This window comes from Danio rerio, chromosome 2, assembly GCF_049306965.1.
Source record: "Danio rerio strain Tuebingen ecotype United States chromosome 2, GRCz12tu, whole genome shotgun sequence".
NCBI classification, from domain to species: domain Eukaryota; kingdom Metazoa; phylum Chordata; class Actinopteri; order Cypriniformes; family Danionidae; genus Danio; species Danio rerio.
Window position 1 is genome coordinate 1214040 of NC_133177.1, and position 20587 is coordinate 1234626.

At 38.0% G+C, this 20587-nt stretch overlaps 1 protein-coding gene across 1 annotated transcript in view; it reads left to right on the forward strand.

Moving 5' to 3' along the window:
* Positions 1-20587, forward strand: part of cacna1eb (calcium channel, voltage-dependent, R type, alpha 1E subunit b) — a 120630-nt gene that overhangs the window by 58195 nt on the left and 41848 nt on the right. The window contains exons 20-25 of the mRNA XM_017351211.4: positions 754-1001; positions 3207-3375; positions 3948-4077; positions 5374-5433; positions 5523-5629; positions 15866-15962. Coding sequence (XP_017206700.4) covers positions 754-1001; positions 3207-3375; positions 3948-4077; positions 5374-5433; positions 5523-5629; positions 15866-15962 — 811 coding nt within the window. The remainder of the gene's footprint in view (positions 1-753; positions 1002-3206; positions 3376-3947; positions 4078-5373; positions 5434-5522; positions 5630-15865; positions 15963-20587) is intronic.

Sequence of the window (20587 nt, forward strand, 5' to 3'; positions counted from 1 at the left end):
GCGATGTGATTCATTGATGAACAACCAATCACAGCACTCTCTTCCATCGATTTCCGATTCTACATGGGACAACTTACTCAGACATTAACCTGACAAGATGCAACATGTGAAGCACACCAAACACACTAGACTTATGGCACCAAAGCTGCCCAAATGTTAACTCTCAGCTTTGCGTGTCCTGGCCTTTACCCTTGTTGCCATTTCATTCGATGAAGTGCCTTGTAATTTAATTACCCCAGCTATTTTTGCAAAGCAGGCTCATTCTGAAAACGTAGCCCTATATACGTTTCTGGAATTGCCGCGAATTATGTAGCCAGAGGTACGTATGGCTGCATTTCATTTTTAAAACGAACGCTAAGGGGTGGTACCATTCCTTTTTGTGTTTACCAGCTGACTGCTTACATCCGTATGGACAGCTTTCCTGATGTAACCAGTTTGTCCCGTTAGCTTGCCATGTACGTCGACGGACTTGAGATGCAGAGAAGAGTAGATCATTCATTACTCCAAAGCATACACAGCTGCCTCTCGTAAATTCGCAAAAACAAAAACGGCAAAAAAATAAAAATAAACGTAGCTCATGGGATGTATTTCTGGATGTCTCCTGAAATGTATATAGAGATACGTTTTCAGAATGAGCCTGGGTTGTATTTTTGCTTGTAATTTTGCTTTGCTTTATTTACATGTGTGATTGCACATGTGAAGCTCGTGTGGTTATTCTCAGGACTCACACCTGTACATTTGTATGTATTGTAGGGAGTTTGTGTGTGATCTGACAGGGCTCTCCCAAGCCTCCGGCCATCAGGAGGAAGATCAAGCCGAAAGCCAAGAGGCTCAACTTCTGAGGCACAAAGAAGACTTCTCTACAGAATCTAAATACATGACAGAAGTCTCGGACATTGAGAACAACGGCAGCTATCTCAACCAGGATGAGTGTATGACCGAAACCAGCCTAAAACGAGAGTCCTCATCCCAGCCTTTGTTGGAAATGGCACCAATGACTGGTATTGATCCACCTTTTAATCCATCTATCTGTCTGGTTATTCCTCAATCCGTTAGCCTATCCATCCGTTCATCCATCTGTCCATCTATTCATCCACCATCAAAATATCCATCTGTCCATTCATACCCCACCCATTTGGTTCTGTTCATCCATTTGTTCGTTCTTCTATTCATCTGTCCATTTATCCATTTAACCATTCGTCCATCCATCTGTTTACTAATCTTCCCATTCATCTGTCTGTCCATCCATCCATCTGTCCATCCATCCATCCATCTATCCGTCCATCCATATGTCTGATCATATATCCATCCATCAATTCATTTATTTATCCATCCATCTATCCATTCATCGGCCTGTCCATCCATTGGTTCATCTATCCATCCGTCCATCCATCCAACCATCTGTCCATTTGTCCATACATTCATTTATTCATCTATCCTCCCATCAATCCATAATCCATTCATCCATCCATCCATTCATCAGTCCATCCATCCATCATCCATCCCTTTGTCTGTTGCTCCTATCCACCAATTTATCTATCCATCTGTTCATCCATCCATCGATTCGTGCATCCATCACTCCATTTAATACTCCATTCCTCACTCATCCATCCATCCATCCATCCATCATTACTTTGTTTTTCTGTCCATTCATCTATCCATCTAGCCATCCATTCGTCCATTAATCACTCCATCCATCCATGTATCCATTCAATAATCATCCATTACTTAATTCATCCATCTCTACGTCATTCCTTCCATCCATCCATGGGTCCATCCATTAATCTATTTGTCCATTTGTTTATACATGCATCCATCCATCTGTCCATCTTTCAGCCATCCATTTACCCATTTTTCCATCTACCGCTCCATCCATCACTCTATTCATCATCCATCACTTTATTTTATCCTTTTATCTGTTCTTTCATCCATCCATGGGTATATCCATCCATCCATCTATCCATCCATTGATCCATCCCTTTATTCATCCATCCATCCATCCATCCATCACTTAAATTACCCATTTATCCGTCCTTCCATCCAACCATTCATTTATCTATTTGTCTATATATCTATCAATTCATCTGTCCTTCCATTCGACCATCTTTTATCTACCTATCCATCAATCCGTTCATCCATCCATCTGTCCATCCATCCATCCATCCATCCATCCATCCATCCATCCATCCATCCATCCATCCATCCATCCATCCATCCATCCATCCATCCATCCATCCATCCATCCATTGATTTCTCCATTCATCACTCCATTCATCACTCTATCCATCCATTACTTCATTTATCCATTTGTCCTTCCATCCATCCATGCATCCATCCATCCATCCCTCCTGTATTGGGTTTGAGCTGAAGTTTTCCAGAAGAACTTTTATAATGATCAAAGTGCAGCCCGGTTGGTTTACAGTGAAGTAGTTCACTTGCTGACGCAGTCCTGAAGGAGGGATGAACTGCATCTATTGATTCTGTTCACGGAGCGGATAATTCGCTAAAGTGAGGACAGATTCATTAATAGAGACTCAGAACTGGGTCATCAATGCCTGTGGCAATCTGAGCTCTTTTAGCTGCTTTAGAAAGTAAAGAGCTGCTCGTCTTTAGAGTATTGGCTGTAGTAGGATCAGGAAATCTAGGTTAGTATTCCATCGGGCACATCTACAGTATTCATTCAGATGATTTCCCCCTTTTTATAGTTGCATTATCTAACATGGATATACAGAACATTTATATCTACAATCTGAAAATATATATGTTAATGATCAGTTTCTGTATTTGGTGAGTGTTTATTTATGGTTGTGAGTTGCATTATGGGTTGTTGATCTCTGCTCTGTCTACTTCTGTTGTTGAAAATTCAACTCTACATCTTACCCAAAGTGACTTTTAGTGACTTTTAGTCGTTTAAAATAATATAATGTATAAGAAATAATACATAAGTGTGTAAAATAAGAGAAAATGTGCTGCAGTTTATTACTAGGTGTTTGTAGCTTAATAAACAACACCAGCCCAGACAAAATAGCACTGCACACTATTACAGATGATCATAAAAGTCACGTTCAACAATTTTTGAAGATTAAAAAGACGTTGAAAGAAAGATCTAAGTCACATAATGCAGTTCGTGAGCAGAAGTAAAATGAATCACAAAATACGCTAATTTATGAATTAAAATCCTGTTTTGTTCTCTTGAACCGTCACAGTCAGTTTCAAGGACGTGGAGGCGTCTCTTTCAGACAAAGCTGACGATGATGATGATGATGATATGGATGATGATGATGATTACGAAGACGATGAGAATGGAGGTGAAAAGTCGACAGCCTCCAAACCTGAAAGGCCCGACAGCATGTTCATTTTCAAGAGCAAAAACCCGTAAGTTGCTGTTTATAAATACACTATAAAAAACTGCTACCGCTTTAAAATGTTAAGCTGATTCGATAACACCTTAGTTCAGGTCACAATTTACGCTTTTAACTTCTGTCTTATTATTAAGTCATGAACTGTTCAGTAGTAGTTATAAAGTAGGATCTTATTCTGCATCCTTAATCCTAAAATCAACTTCTAACTAACTAACTATTAATAAGCAGCTAATTAGTAGTATATTAAGCTAGTAGTGTTCATTAATAGTGTGAATTGTGACCTAAACTAAAGTGTTACCATTGATTTAAAGCACAGGTGTCAAACTCAGTTCCTGGAGGGCCGCAGCTCTGCACAGTTTAGTTCCAACCCTAATTAAACACACCTGATCAAACTAATTGAGTCCTTCAGGCTTGTTTGAAACCTACAGGTGAGTGTGTTGGAGCAGGGTTGGAACTAAACTGTGCAGAGCTGCAGCCCTCCAGGAATTGAGTTTGACACCCCTGATTTAAAATTAACTGAGCATAATGTGGATAACAGAAGGACAAACCTCTGGTCTAACATCATGTGTGTGTGTGTGATTAAAGCATCAGGAGGATCTGCCATTATGTGGTGACCCTGCGGTATTTCGAGATGACTATTCTCCTGGTGATCGTGGCCAGCAGTATCGCTCTGGCAGCTGAAGACCCTGTGTGCACCAGTTCAGAGAGAAATAAGGTAAAACTTATTGAAATCTTAAATGAACAGTTCACCCAAAAATGAACATTCTGCATCATGAATGTTGGAAAGAAAATCAGCCATCGACTTTTATAGCGTGTGTTGTTCCTACTATGCATGTCAATGAGTTCTGTTTTCCAACATTCTTTGAAATATCTGGCTATTCATCAAAGTTTAGAACTACTTACCTATGAGTAAATGATTAGGAGTTTGTCATTTTTTTAGGTGTCCTGCGCTCACACTGTTGATCATCCAAGTATCAGCCACAATTGTAATGCTAATTAAAACATTTTAAACTGCATTAGTTGGTTGATCATGTCTGAAATTTGCTGTGTGACAAGTATTTTAATAAGTATATTGTGAAGATGACACATTACAGAATGGCCTAACGTGAACATTTTATGAAAACAATTGCTTATGTACGTTATTTTGAAATGTGAAATATTACATGTGTTTAAATGAATATATAATATTTTCTAAACTAAATTAACGTCGAACATTTCGTTGTTGAAAAGCTGTTGTTGCTAGAAGGGATACAGCTGCAGATGAAAGTCAACGATAAATATTTCTAGCCTATTATTTATGAAATTACCCATTAATTATATTTTATTATCGTCTACCACCAACCCTCACAGTAATGTAAAAACTGTGATTATAGCAATAATTATTAATGAAATTACCCATTATTTGTATTTTATTATCGTCTACCACCAACCCAACCCTCACATTAATGTAAAAACTGTGATTATAGCAATAATTATTTATGAAATTACCCATTAATTATATTTTATTATCGTCTACCACCAACCCTCACAGTAATGTAAAAACTGTGATTATAGCAATAATTATTAATGAAATTACTCATTAATTGTATTTTATTATCGTCTACCACCAACCTAACTCTCACAGTAATGTAAAAACTGTGATTATAGCAATAATTATTGATGAAATTACCCATTATTTGTATTTTATTATCGTCTACCACCAACCCAACCCTCACATTAATGTAAAAACTGTGATTATAGCAATAATTATTGATGAAATTACTAATTAATTGTATTTTATTATCGTCTACCACCAACCCAACCCTCACAGTAATGTAAAAACTGTCATTATAGCAATAATTAGGAAATTACTCATATATAGCCTTGTTTATATTCCCTCTTTATTCTCTTGAACTTAAAGAGGGGGTTTCATGACTGTTTTAGGACTCAAACAATGACTACAATGTAAAGTAATTGACTTAGCAATATGCATATCTTTGTAAATTAAAGTTGTTTACTGTTTGTTCTGCAGGTTCTGCGTTACTTTGATTATGTTTTCACTGGAGTTTTCACATTTGAGATGATCATAAAGGTATTAATGCTTTGTCACTCAATTCCAAACATATATACACTTTGGCATATAAGTATAAAATGCTAACAAACGTATGCTGTTTGATGCAGATGATTGACCAGGGCCTCATTCTTCACGATGGGTCGTATTTTCGGGACATGTGGAACATTCTGGATTTTATTGTGGTGGTGGGAGCTCTGATTGCGTTTGCATTGACGTAAGTACTTTAATTACATCTGTCTACCTTATTATGTCAGATTTTGCGTTAATGCGTTTGTCAGCTTTAACCATACCTGGGGCTGGATCCAGACTTCAGATCTGGGGCCGGTTGCACTGACAGTATGCAAGTTGCAACGTAATATAATAGTAAATGTTATTAACTGTATTTGTATGAACGTTTGCTTGGCCCACATACCGCAGTGAATTACGGTACATGACTGAACCAAGTCTGGCTTTCATACAAGGGCCAAACATGGACCATTTACTGGGTTAGGTCTCTGTCACGTTCAGGTGAGGGGAAAAAGGGGCGAGGACCCAAGCGCAGAGTCAAATAGTATTTATTTATATTAAAATAAAATAAAAGGCAAAAATAAACAACCCCGAGGGGGAAAACACTAATAAAACAAATAAACAAACAAACAAACTTGATTGGGCAGGCACGGCAAGGCAGGTAAAGATCGACGACGAACTGGCACAGAACAGAAAACATGAGGGGATTATAAGCAGTAGAAAATTAACACAAACAGGTGAACACAATTAACTGATAATGGGTTAACAAGAAGGGTGGGACTAGACAATAGACAGGAGAGCGCATGACACAGAGAGACAACACAAGTCATGCGCTCACATAAAACAGGACCAGAACATGCAGCCAATGAGAGAACTCATTAACCGCATGTTCATGACAAGACAAGCACAACACTGAAGCACACGACAAAAGCACGTGACCACAATGTAAACACCGAGCCACATGCTTTGACAGACGCAAGACACGAGCACACGATAGATAAACACCTTACCGTGCGCTCACACATAAGCAACGCGCATGCTTCATCTCAGCGCCAACCAATACTGAAACCAACTAGACGGAGGCACCAAGAATAAAGCAGCGCGATGCTGACAGAACAAACACAAACACTAGTACAAGAGCGCACGTCGGAGGAACGCAGAGCCCGCACAGCCGTATAAAGCGGGAGCGCGCACGCTCTGCGCACACCCACGAAGGCGCGCGCACCCATGGAGACACACATAGACAGAAACAGGACAAGACAGCTATCCAGGAAACAAAGAATTCTGGCCCAGATTTGGCATAAATCTGGCACAGCAGGCATTCGTCTGGCGCTGGCATACAGCATGTGGGCCAAACATGACCCGGATTAGGCAGAGGTGGCACCGTATTTAAGGCGGCACACAATACTTGGGCCAGATATCAAATGTAGTATTTGGCCCAGATGCTAACAATGGATATGTGGGCCATGTGAGTTTGGCCTACTTTGACCCACATTCAAAATACGTTTTTATTATTTTTGAATAAAGGAAAAAAATAATCTACCCATCGGGTCAAATCGAGAAAAAGCACACCTATAGCGTACCTAAAAGACAAGGCTTTATGGGTTTATCGATTTCACTGCAGTCGTGACACATCAACATATCTGGCCCAGTTCAGGCCCAGTTATGAGTTATTAACTTGGCTGAGACTTGGCCCAGATATGGTCTGTGTTTGGCCCTTGTCTGGAAGCCAGATTTGGTCCAGTCATATACCGTAATTCACTGCAGCATGTGGGCCAAGCAACAGCTGGTTGTGTGGGCCAGAGCTGGGCCAGAGAAATTTTGCTATGTGCCCTAGTAGCAAAGAATTCTGGCCCAGATTTGGCATAAAGCTGGCACAGCAGGCATTCATCCGGCACTGGCATACAGCATGTGGGCCAAACATGGCCCGGGTTTGGCAGAGGTGGCACCGTCTTTAAGGCGGCACACAAGATTTGGGCCGGATGAAAAACGTAGTATTTGGCCCAGATTTACAAATTTGATAAGTGGGCCATGTGAGTTTGGCCAGTCTTGACCCACATTTAAAACACAAAAAATAATTTTTGAGTAAAGAAAAAAAATTCTACCAATCAGGTCACTTTGAGAAAAAGCGTGCCCATAGTGTGCCTAAAGCGCATCACTCCATGCGTTTATCAATTTCATTGCAATCGTGACACACCAACCTATCTGGCCCAGTTCAGGCCCAGTTATGAGTTATTAACTTGGCTGAGACTTGGCCCAGATATGGTCTGTGTTTGGCCCTTGTCTGGAAGCCAGATTTGGTCCAGTCATGTACCGTAATTCACTGCGGCATGTGGGCCAAGCAAAACCTGATTGTGTGGGCCAGAGCTGGGCCAGAGAAATTTTGCTATGTGGGTGGGTAGTGCCCGGGCTCTGCCACCAAAACAAGAATTTACAAGACCAGAGTGGCAGAACCCTGACAGTCTCAGCCAAGTTACCAACCCATAACTGGGCCTGAACTGGGCCAGATATGTTGGTGTGTCACAACTGCAAACCATTTTATAAAACCTGTGAAGCATTTGGCTTTATGGGCCGCATTCTTCTTGAAGCGACCTGATTGGTGGAATTTTTCTTTACTTCAATATATATATATTTTTTAAAGTAAATTAAATGTATTTTAAAAGTGGGTCAAGATAGGCCAAATGTACGTGCCAAATGTTTACTTTTTTAACATCTGGGCCAAATACTACATTTGATATCTGGCTTAGTCTAATCTGCTGCCCTAAAGTCGGTGCCACATCTGCCAAACCCGGGCCATGTTTGGCCCACATGCTGTATGCCAGTGCCGAAACGAACGCCTGCTGTGCCAGCTTTATGCCAAATCTGGGCCAGAAAGGGGGGAAGGTTTTGTTTTTAGGTTTCATTGCAGTCTCTCACACGTTGGCAATGGAAAACAGCCCCTTTCCCAAATATACTGCCTGCAAAAGGCTTATGATTGTTAGTGGATCTTAGCACAAGCCGGTGGCGACTCACTGCGCTAGTGGAGGTGGTGTGTTGTGAGAGCTGGCTATATATGTGATATATCAACACCCAAACTGCAGTCTATGGATTTCATATGCTTCCTTAATAGCAGGCCAAGCCCTGATCTATTTTTAAAGCCTCTTCCCGGCTGATTCAGAGCCAGCTATAAGCCCGTGGGCCGCATGTTGGACACCCCTCTTTAAGTTATATAAGTCCTGAATTGACGCTGGTTTGCATGCGAGATGTTTGCTAATATATTCTTTTATGGTTTACATTCAAACAAGTCACACAAGAAGAGTTACGTTCTAATGTTGAAGCAAATATACGGTTGAAACATGTAATATCTAAAATAGCTTGAGACTTTTGAAGGATAGTCGAGGGTGTCCTAATTTTAATAATCTATTATTGGGAAATCCTTGGAGAGAAGCACTAAAATCAGATATCAGAGATAACTCCTCAGGTATTCTCTCATGAACATGATCTTAAATCTGCAACACAGGCTTATCGTGAATATGTACCCCTGTATACATTTCTGGAGAGCACGAATTATGTAGCCAGAAGTGCATATGGCTGCATTTTGTCTGTAAAATGAATGCTACTGGGCGGTATGACGCCGCTAATGGCTTTTGTTTCTTTTCACGCTACCAGCTGACTGCTTACCTCTATATCAGGGGTGTCAAACGTACGGCCCGCGGGCTGCATCAGACCCGCAAACGAATTTAATGCGGCCTTTAATACAAGCCTTTTCTGCTAAAATGCATCCGACCGTAGTTTCTGAATCTCCTAAAATGTCCAGGATTCAGGTTTTACTTTCGCTTTCTAAAGTTGCAGTTATTTGTATGTGTTTCCGCATTACCATTATGCAGCTGACTGTGCGTGCACAGTCGCGAGAGAAACATTAAATGATTAATCATTTAATAAACGACTCGCATAAACTTTATACTTGGAGAGAACAAAATGACATCTATAATGGCTGCAAAATATTTATACACTATCAGAAATGGTTAATCAACTAATTTGCCTTATTTAAATAATCTACACTTTTTATTCTAGTAATTATTTTTTTTTAAATATTTTTATTTATTTTTTCTGATATTTAATTCTCATTCGCGGCATATTTTATTAATTTATTGATGTTATATGCTACATACTTTATACATATCTAAAATGTTATGTCAGATTAAATAAAAATCAAGTTAAAAATCACATTATTTTTTGTTTGTCGCATGTAGTTGACCATTTATGTGCTGAGGGAAAATGGGGTTTTTTAATCAGGCGACCACTGCAAGTATATTTCAAACCTGTGGGAAGCCCTGCACACTGAGGTGATCTCACAAGGAAATGTAACTATTTTTATGCAAATGTACCATTTTAAAAAGGAGGCGTGGCACCCAACCACACCCCTAACAACTAAAATAAACAAGTAAATACCAGAGTGAGAACATGGTAAAATCTAAAAACGTGGTAAAAATCAGGTGACTGCAAGGGCTTTTCTGGTTGTTGATTGCTTTTGAAAACACTATCGGTTGGGTTTAGGGAACAGGGTGGGTGATTGCTTGGTCAGTCAGTCGTCAGCGGCCTCTGGTGGATTTACATGAGAACATCAGGCTCAAATGGCACTCGGGAAAGAAATTTGAGATATAAAAAAGCGTACACAGCGCCCTCTGGTGGATTCACACAAAAAGCATAGCTCCTGGGATGTATTTCGCGCTCTTCAGAAATGCATACAGGGGTACTTATCTATATTGAGCCGGGGTTGGAAATCTGCCTATTTTTAGACACTGAAACATATACGCTGGTAATAAGAGTTGTTATTGGCCATGGTGGACGGTAAGTACTCATGTTTGCTTCACTATAGTACTTAAGTGCATTTTTCAAATACTTTATCTGAGTATTACTATTTGAGGAACGTTTTCTTCACTGGACTCCAAAACAAAGCAAAATATTGTACTTGTACTTCATTACATTTTCAGAGTGAAGTAGATTTCAGTGTTATTTTGAGGGAAGGAAATCATTTAGTTTAGATAGTGTTTTTTTTATTTCGTCCAGCACTGCGTATTACTGCTCACTTCTGATATCCTGGACATTGCATAAAAAAAATAGACATTTTAGTGTTGTTAAGGAAGAAGGTCAACTAAAGCTCATTCCAGGTTGACTTCATCGTGATGATTTACGAGAGATGTTGATGTGTTTTTTCTCTTTTAATGCTCCTCTGTCATTGTCTTGGATTGTATCTCTGTGGCTGCCAGGAATTTATTGGGGTAACAGCAGACGCTTCTCATTCGTCACATTGTCTGTCCATTTAATACCAATTCAGATGCCACCGATCATGCATTTGTGTGTGTGTGTGTTAATGTAGTGCCGTGAGATCCATGTGTGCAGATGCTAACATATTTTCTCTTCACTCATTGTCTCACTATTTCAGCCATGCATTCACTGCAAAAATGCTGTTCTTACTTCGAGTTTTCGTCTTGATTCAATCCCAAAAAATACGTAAATCAAAAAGCATTTTCTAGACAAGTGAAACATATTGTTTTGTTTTAAAGGTGCTGTGTGTGAGTTTTTGACTCTTCTAAAGAATAGACATGCCATCATTTGTTTGCAGATATTACATGCTCGGTGAACATTCTTGTTTATCTGAAAAAACATTGCTGAAGTCAGATATTCTGCTTTCGTGCATTACATAAGGAACGTCTGTCTTAGTTTTGGTCGTTTAATCCGCCCCCTGGGCAGTTTATCCAATTATATTTCAGCACCCCGGGTTGCCTTGGTGGAAAACCGCAAATTTCATTCATTCAGTTACGAAGGCTCTCCGCGTCCGTGACTGAAATGTGACCTCCGGTGGACAGTAGCAGACTCCAAAATGAGACACAGATTCAGAGTTCCACATGAGGAGGTCATTATTTAGCAAATAGTATAAATAATACGAACGCAAACCTCAGGTGAGCAGGTTACGGTGTAACTCCGTGTCCTAACAACATGCTACATAAGTGAAGTTTATTTATAAACCAAATTTCGAGAGGAGCACGTGCTTATGATTGATAGCACCTGGTCCACATTAGCTAACACTGATTTACCAATAAGACGACTCCTTAAACACTATAAATGACCAGAGTATCTTACTTCAGCTATCTTTGTCTTGAAGAATCCCGCCCTCCACCCCTACTCCTCCCATTTCCTTGTCAGGGCAGCACGGAGGCCTAGTGGTTAGCACTTCGGTCGGCATTTCTGTGCGGAGTTTGCATGTTCTCCTCGTGTTTGCGTGGGTTTTCACCGGGCTCTCCGGTTTCCTCACACAGACCAAAAACATGTAACATAAGCAAATTGACAAATCTAAATTGACAGCATAGACACTTCACAGCATCAATCTACACTGCAAAAAATGCTTTTCTTACTTAGATTTTTTGTCTTGTTTCTAGTCCAAATATCTAAAAGTTCCTAAATCAAGAAGAATTTTCTAAACAAGCAAAACATATTGTCTTGTTTGGAGAAATATTATGCCATTATTAAGTGAGTTTTTCCTTAAAACAAGCAAAATAATCTGCCAATGGGGTAAGCAAAATAATCTTACGTCAAAAGAAAAAACAAGATTAATTTGCTCACCCCATTGGCAGATTATTTTGCTTGTTTTAAGGAAAAACTGACTTAATATTGGCATATTATTTCTCAAATCAAGGCAATATGTTTTGCTTGTCTAAAAATGCTTCTTGATGTAAGAAATTTTAGATATTTAGACTAAAAATCTAAGCAAGAAAAGCATTTTTAAGCAGGGGAGTTCTCGAGACCTACCTGAACTCGGACTCCTTCTCGCCCTGCAACGGGAGGGAGCCCCAGGCTCGAGGATCTCACGAGTTCAGGGCTCTCTCCCAGGACAGCATGCCAAACAAGCTCCATAATCAGTCATCAGCTAAGGGCGAACTCTTGAATAAGATTAGCAGTGATGAGCACAGCCATTCAGAAGCACAGAATAGTGCACTCACTGCACTCCAGCACAATGCTGAGGTTTATAATCCAATGAATACATATGAAACCTCTTTAACATTAAATGTAGATGCTGAATCACTGATATGTGTTGGTTTGCACTTTTGAAGTTCAGTTTCAGACGCTTTCTTTTATTCTCCAGATCTGAGCTGAGCTATCTGCTGCTGCTTTCAAAAGCAAATAAAAAATAAGAGCTGTTTCTAACATTTTAATTTCAGATGTTGGTTAGGACAAATCTCCTTTTAATATAGAAAAGATTCCTTCAATCGCGTGACGTTGCTTTTATTTAGAAAATCCGTCTTAAATCTGCCTTTTAGTCAGGCACACTCATGTCAATCTGGCAACCTGTGCTTGCATGTGCTCGTCAGAAAAGGAGCTGAGTGAAAATGTGCTTTAATCCAGGAGTGCAATACCTAATCATACTTACATACTGAACCTTTAAGGAATAAGTAAGTTTTTTTTTTTATCTTAAAACAAGCTAAATAATCTACCAAACGGAGTAAGAAAGATTCTTAACATGAAATTATTTTTCTTCCCCCATTGGCAGATTGTTGTTATTTGACACATTATTTATTAAAAAAAGACAAGATGTTGTGCTCGTCTAGAAAATGCTTCCTGATTTACACATTTTTAGATATTTGGACAAGAAACAAGACAAAAACTCTGAGTGAGAACGGCGTTTGATGCAGCGTAGATATTCTTAGGTTGTGCATTGTGTATTAGGGCTGTCAATTTAACTTTATTCAGTGTGTGTCATTGTTTAAAAACAACAGCAATTAATCACGCCTCTTACCTACAATTAAAACATCACAGCAGCTTTAGCAATGCCTCAATGAGCAGATGACAGACCACATCAAACAAAGGGAAAGCCAAAGCAGATTTTAAAGCTTAAACATGCTTTTAAAATGACATTTTGTTCTTGTTTTTGATAGCATGCACAAAATATGCATTCAACACGTACACACTACGCTGATACATCCTCGTCCAGTGACTGCGCTTTTTCTCTCCATTAGTTATAAGGAGGGCCAGACAGAATCGGTGGACATTTTTTTGGTATTTCTGAGCAGAATTTTGTAAAAAAAAAAAAAAAAATGCAGATCTGCAGATTTATGCGGAGTGATTTTAGGAGTTTAATGACAAAAAACTTAATATAATAAATGAAAAATAATACATTTATGTATACAATGCAAATCCAATTAGATCCACTTATCTGGTATACAAAGCAAGTCTCTTATGTAATAGATCTACTAAACAACTGTACAAACTGTATTGTAAATAAATCATACGAACGTTTTTCATATTATTCAATAATATTACTGAAATTAATATAAAAACTGAATATAAATGTACACACATTTACACAAGTAAATAAGTAGATTCAATGATATCTGCAGATATCTGCACACACAGATTCCGTGTGGGCTTAGTGATGAGCAATGACAATGTGATTGTTGGATATATTTTATTCTCATTACACATTGTCAACATTGTCATATGTTACGTATATGCACCCATAAGGACATAGTTAAAAAATGACATAGTTAAAAAAAAAACATTTAAAGCACATGTGTTAAAGTATACACTGAAAAAATATACTTCTAAAAATAGTACGAAATGTTCACAGTATGTCTGATAATATTTTTTCTTCTGTAGAAGTCTTATGTGTTTTATTTGAGCTAGAATAAAAGCAGTTCTTAATTAAAAAAAAAAAAACATTTTAAGGTCAATATTATTAGCCCTTTTATTTTTTCGATCAAAGCATCGTTATATAATAACCTGCCTAGTTAACCTAATTAACCTAGTGAAGCCTTTAAATGTCACTTTAAGCTGTATAGAAGTGTCTTGAAGAATATCTAGTCTAATATTATTTACTGTCATCATGGCAAAAGAAAATAAATCAGTTATTAGAGATGAGTTATTAACACTATTATGATTAGAAATGTGTTGAAGAAATCTGCTCTCTGTTAAACAGAAGTTGGAGAAAAAAATAAACAGGGTAATAATTCTGACTTCAAATGTATATTGAAAAAAACCTAATTCAAATATCAAGAAAATACATTTAGGAAAAAGAGTAAATGTCCTATATAGACCATTATTTCTATATTTATTTTTTACTTTGTTACGACAGTGATTTTTATTTCAGATGAACATTTTTTACACTTATATAGTGAAGTTTTATATATAGTTATAAAGTGTATATATAAAAGAAAAAAGAGAAAAAAATAGAAAAAAGTACTATACGGACCATTATTTTATATATATATATATATATGTTATAAAAAGTGTAAAACATATAAATCTTAAAATTAAAAAGTTGTAATAAAGTAAAACTTGTCAAATGTTTGGGGTCAGTTTTTGTCATCGAGGCGGCATATATTAAATGTAAACTAATTGTTAAACATTTATTAAAATTTATTGTATGGAGTTTCAAATGAAATGATTTCTCCAGTCATTATTGCTTTTATTACTATTATTTTTTTGTATTAATAATAATAATAATAATAAATAATAAAAAATAAATAATAATAATAATAATAATAAATAATAATAAAAAATAAAAAAATAATAAAGAATAATAAAATAATAATAATAAATAATAATAATAAATAATAATAATAATAATAATAATAATGATAATAATAATAGTAATAATAATAATGATAAATAATAATAATAAATAACAGTAAAAAATTATAATAAAGAATAAAATAATAATAATAATAAATAACAATAATAATATTAATAATAATAAATAATAATAATAATAATAAATAATAATAATAATAATAATAATAATAATAAAAGCAATTAATTTTAGAGTGATTTCTGAAGGATCATGTGACTGTGAAGACTGGAGTAATGAATCTGATAACTCATCATTAAAATCACTGGAATAATTTATTAAATTAAATGATAATTTACTTTTGAGCAGTTATTTTATAGTGCAATAACCATACCTGCCAACACTGTTTTTTTCGGCATTTCGAACCCATCCCCCGTTTTGTTCTGTCACCCCGTTCCTCAGCTTTTTGGTACAGTCTATAACACCCCCGGATCACCGACCTTGGTAGAATATCCGATCCCAATACCCCCCCATTTTTACCCTTACGTAGTAAAGCAAAGTTTTTCTATATAGTTATATATAAAGTATAGGTTTGCTTTGGACCGATCGAATAAAAATGACTAAATTAAAAAATGTTCCCAATTTTTCCATTATTTCACAGCATCTGTTTAGAAGCACGTTACTTTATTAGGAAAACATTTATATTTTAGTTTTAACAAGAGACTACACTGCATATCTGACGAAATCTAATCAGTTTGATTCATTACATATAAAAGTGCAATCAATTGACAGCCCTAAGAATCCTGTCATTGCGGGTGTTTATCTTTTTAATAATGTTCTCTTATTGTTTATATTTATAAATCAGTTGTATGATACATTTATTTGTTTGTTTGATCGCAGAAACAACAAAGGCCGAGACATTAAGACCATCAAGTCCTTGCGGGTTCTGCGGGTTCTCCGTCCCCTCAAGACCATCAAAAGACTCCCAAAGCTGAAGGTATTTCAAGAGCTCCAGTGTTTGTGTTTTCATGCAGTGCAGTCGTTTTCTGGCATGCCGGTTGCCATAGCGATGATATCAAGTCAGTCCGCGAGCGACTTTGCTCTGTGATGACTGAGATCTGAACGCTGACGGAAATAAACAAGCTTCTCTTTCTTAAAACGAGGGTAACACAAGAGTTTAAGCAAGAGCGTAGATGGACTTCTGGTATTGATGGAACCTAATTTAAACCTCAATCTCATTCTTTTCCACAATCATTGTGGAGGCAATTGAACATAATTGTTATTATTTGCACAGCCATGGATACTATTATGGTGGCCCTTTCTGTGCATTTACATTACTGAGAGTTGACAGAGCATTAAATTATTGGAGGTGATTAAATTATTGATGGGGACATTGCAGTAATCAGTGGATATTGGTGGGGACATGTCCCTTCGTGCTAATTCTACACCCTATTAATTCTCACTAATAACTGGTGTCTTATTATCTGCATGTTATTAAGATATTTAATAGTACTTATTCATTTTCCTTCGGCTTAGTCCCTTTATTAATCACTGGTCACCACAGTGGAATGAACCGCCAACTTATCCAGCACATGTTTTACGCCAACTTACCCAGTCGGGGCTCGAACGGCGACCTTCTTGCTGAGGTGATTGTGCTACCCACTGCGCCACCGTGCTGCCCTATTAGTACTTATGGTCCCACTTTATATTAAGTGGCCTTAACTACTATGTACTTCCATCAGAAAATAAATACAATGTACTTACTGTGTTTATAATGTATTTGAGAACACTTGTGGTGCTCTTGAGTTGGGATAGGGGTTGGGTTATGGACAGGTTTGGTGGTATGGGTAGGTTTAAGGGTGGGTTAAGGTGTAAGGGATGGTCAACAGTGTATTTACAAATGTAATTACAAAAGTTAATTACAGATGTAATTACATACTGGTATTTAATCAAGCATAAGTACACAGTAAATGCATGTATTTACACAATAAGTACATTAAAGTAAACTATTAATTCCTATGTAAGTACATATTAGTTAAGGCCACTTAATATAAAGTGGGACCGTACTTATAAAGCACATTCTGCACAATCTTATTCAACATCCTTAATCAATACCTTAACCCAACTACTAACTTTATAACCATTAATAAGCAGAAAATGTGGAGTTTATTAAGGCAAACGTTAAATTTACCACATAAAATCAGACATATTTTTAATTTTAAGGTACAGTTCTTACTATTAATGAGCCATTAATTTAGACTTTTAGCTCAATAAACTCCTAAACTGCTGCTTATTAATAGTAGTAGTGATCAATCCAGAATATGTGCTTTATACACTCGCCGGCCACTTTATTAGGTACACCTTACTAGTACCGTGTCGGACCCCTTTTGCCTTCAGAACTGCCTTAATCCTTCATTGCATACATTCAACAAGCTACTGGAAATATTCCTCAGAGATTTTGCTCCATATTGACATGATAGCATCACACAGTTGCTGCAGATTTGTCGGCTGCACATCCATGATGCCAATCTCCCGTTCCACCACATCCCAAATCTGCTCTATTGGATTGAGATCTGGTGACTTGGGAGGCCATTTGAGTACAGTGAACTCATTGTCATGTTCACCAGTCTGAGATGATTGAGCTTTATGACATGCTGCGTTATCCTGCTGGAAGTAGCCATCAGAAGATGGAGACACTGTGCTCATAAAGGGATGGACATGGTTAGCAGCAACACTCAGGTAGGCTGTGGCGTTGATGCTCAATTGGTACCAATTTTGGGCCCAAAGTGTGCCATGAAATGTCTACATGGCTAAATGTCTACCATGTCTACATGCCTAAATGCATTGAGTTGCTGCCATGTGATCGGCTGATTATAAATTTGCGTTTACGAGACAGGTGTACCTAATAAAGTGGCCGGTGAGAGTAAGTATTCATATACAGAAAATATCATAATAATAGGTAGGTTAGACACTAGTTAATAGTGAGAACTGGTACTTAAACTAAAGTGCTACCCATTTGAAGAATAACTAATAGTTTTGGCATCACTGATACTTGATTAGAAGACTCGCACAGTATGATTTATTCAAAGATTTGTTTATGCATTTTGTAATTTGGCAAATTGGTTGCTAATTAATTTCAATTAGTGCAATCCCACTGATGCTTATATTTTGGGTGGGCCTTCAAATAATTGTACATTTAAATTCGTGTTTTCTGATGAGTCTGGGTTCATTGCATAAAGCAATTTGTTCACTTTAAACCCGTTGGCCTGTAATCATTAAGAAAATGAATTGTGCATGACACACAAATTAAGTTAAGTCAACTTGCGTTAAAAGGGACCTATTATGCTCTTTTTTACAAGATGTAAAATAAGTCAAATGTAAAATGAAATAGATATAAAATAAGTCTCTGATGTCTCTAGAGTGTGTAGTGAAGTTTCAGCTCAAAATACCACACTGATAATGTTTCAGAACTCTTTGAAGCTGCCAAATTGTGCCATTTTGTGGCTGCGTCTCACTCAGGGCTGCTGTTTATGCTAATGAAGGGAGAGATGGGCTCTAGTGGGCGGGGCTTTCCCCCTCTGATGACACGTACAAAGGGAGAATGTCAATCAAAGTGTTTCTGCAGACTGATTACATCAAGTCTGATTATAAACAAATACAATTAATTCATGTTGACCATTAGAGGCAGGAGATATTCACACACTGCTGACACACAACTGGGGTTAAACCGCTTATAGAAGTGATTTCTGTATAATAGCCTCCCTTTAAGACCAATGGGTTTACTAACATTTTGTTTAAGTGAAGTAGGGAATGGCTTTGTGCAGTGTTGGAGCTGAAGTGCAGAGTGCGTGTGATCTGCATCTCCCATCAGTAATTCAATTACGGTTTAGTTAAACGGTCTGATGATAATTCTGATAATTCTGGCTGCGTATATGACTGCATATTGATTTAAAATGAAAAATGTCAAGTGCCGCGTGTTATATTTAGCCCCCTTTTAATTATTCACAGAGGGATTACTCATATTTGGACAGCAGATCGTCCTAATTAATTCATTTATTCATTGAATTGTGTGTGTGTGTGTGTGTGTGTGTTTTATGAGACTGTTTCAAGGAATATTTCTTCACTATAGAGTGTATAAAAGGGTCAAATACTAAAACTATAAACACAAAGACGGTGATGGACACCAGCTAAGGTGGAATAAACAGACTTTTAGATCATTTTTGAAACACACATTGGGTTTTCATGTTTTATGGGGGACTATCCATAATGATGTTTCTACTGTACACACTGGTTTCACTCACTGGCCACTTTATTAGGTACACCTTACTAGTACCAGGTTTTGCTCCATATTGTCATGATAGCATCACACAGTTGCTGCAGATTTGTCGGCTGCACATCCATGATGCCAATCTCCCGTTCCACCACATCCCAAAGCTGCTCTATTGGATTGAGCTCTGGTGACTGTGGAGGCCATTTGAGTACAGTGAACTCATCGTCATGTTCACCAGTCTGAGATGATTGAGCTTTATGACATGCTGCGTTATCCTGCTGGAAGTAGCCATCAGAAGATGGAGACACTGTGCTCATAAAGGGATGGACATGGTCAGCAGCAATACTCAGGTAGGCTGTGGCGTTGATGCTCAATTGGTACTAATGGACCCAAAGAAAATCTCCCCCACACCATTACACCACCACCACCAGCCTGAACCGCTGATACAAGGCAGGATGATCCATGCTTTCATGTTGTTGAGGCCAAATTGTGAGCCGAGCATCTGAATGTGTGAGCAGAAATGGAGACTCATCAGAGCAGCAACGTTTCTCCAATCTTCTATTGTCCAGTTTTGGTGAGTCTGTGTGAATTGTAGCCTCAGTTTCCTGTTCTTAGCTGACAGGAGCGGCACCCGGTGTGCTCTTCTGCTGCTGTAGCCCATCCGCTTCAAGGTTGGCCGTGTTGTGTGTTCAGAGATGCTCTTCTGCAGAGCTCGGTTGTAGCGAGTGCTTATTTGAGTTACTGTTGCCTTTCTATCAGCTGGAACCAGTCTGGCCATTCTCCTCTGACCTCCGGCCTCATCAACAAGGCATTTGCGCCCACAGAACTGCCGCTCACTGGATATTTCCTGTTTGTCTGAACATTCTTTGGAAACCCTAGAGATGGTTGTGCGTGAAAATCCCAGTATATCAGCAGTTTCTGAAATACTCAGAGCAGCCCGTCTGGCAGCAACAACCGTGCCACGTTCAAAGTCACTTAAATCCCCTTTCTTCCCCATTCTGATGCTCGCTTTGAACTGCAGCAGATCCTCTTGACCTTGTCTACATGCCTAAATGCACTAAGCTGCTGTTATGTGATTGGCTGACTAGAAATTTGCATTAACAAGCAGTTGGACAGGTGTACCTAATAAAGTGGCCGGTAAGATATACCCCTACAGTAATTACGCTTTCACATACATTCAAGAACACTTGATTCTGTGTGATGTTATGAGCCGTTTTCCTCATGGGGACCAAGAAGAAAAATGTTACTGGTATTGCTATACTTGTGGGGACATTCAGTGCCCAGATTGTGATGAAAACAAGGACCACGCACACAAATCAAATGTAACTCAGTGCCACCTTGGTCTTGCTTAT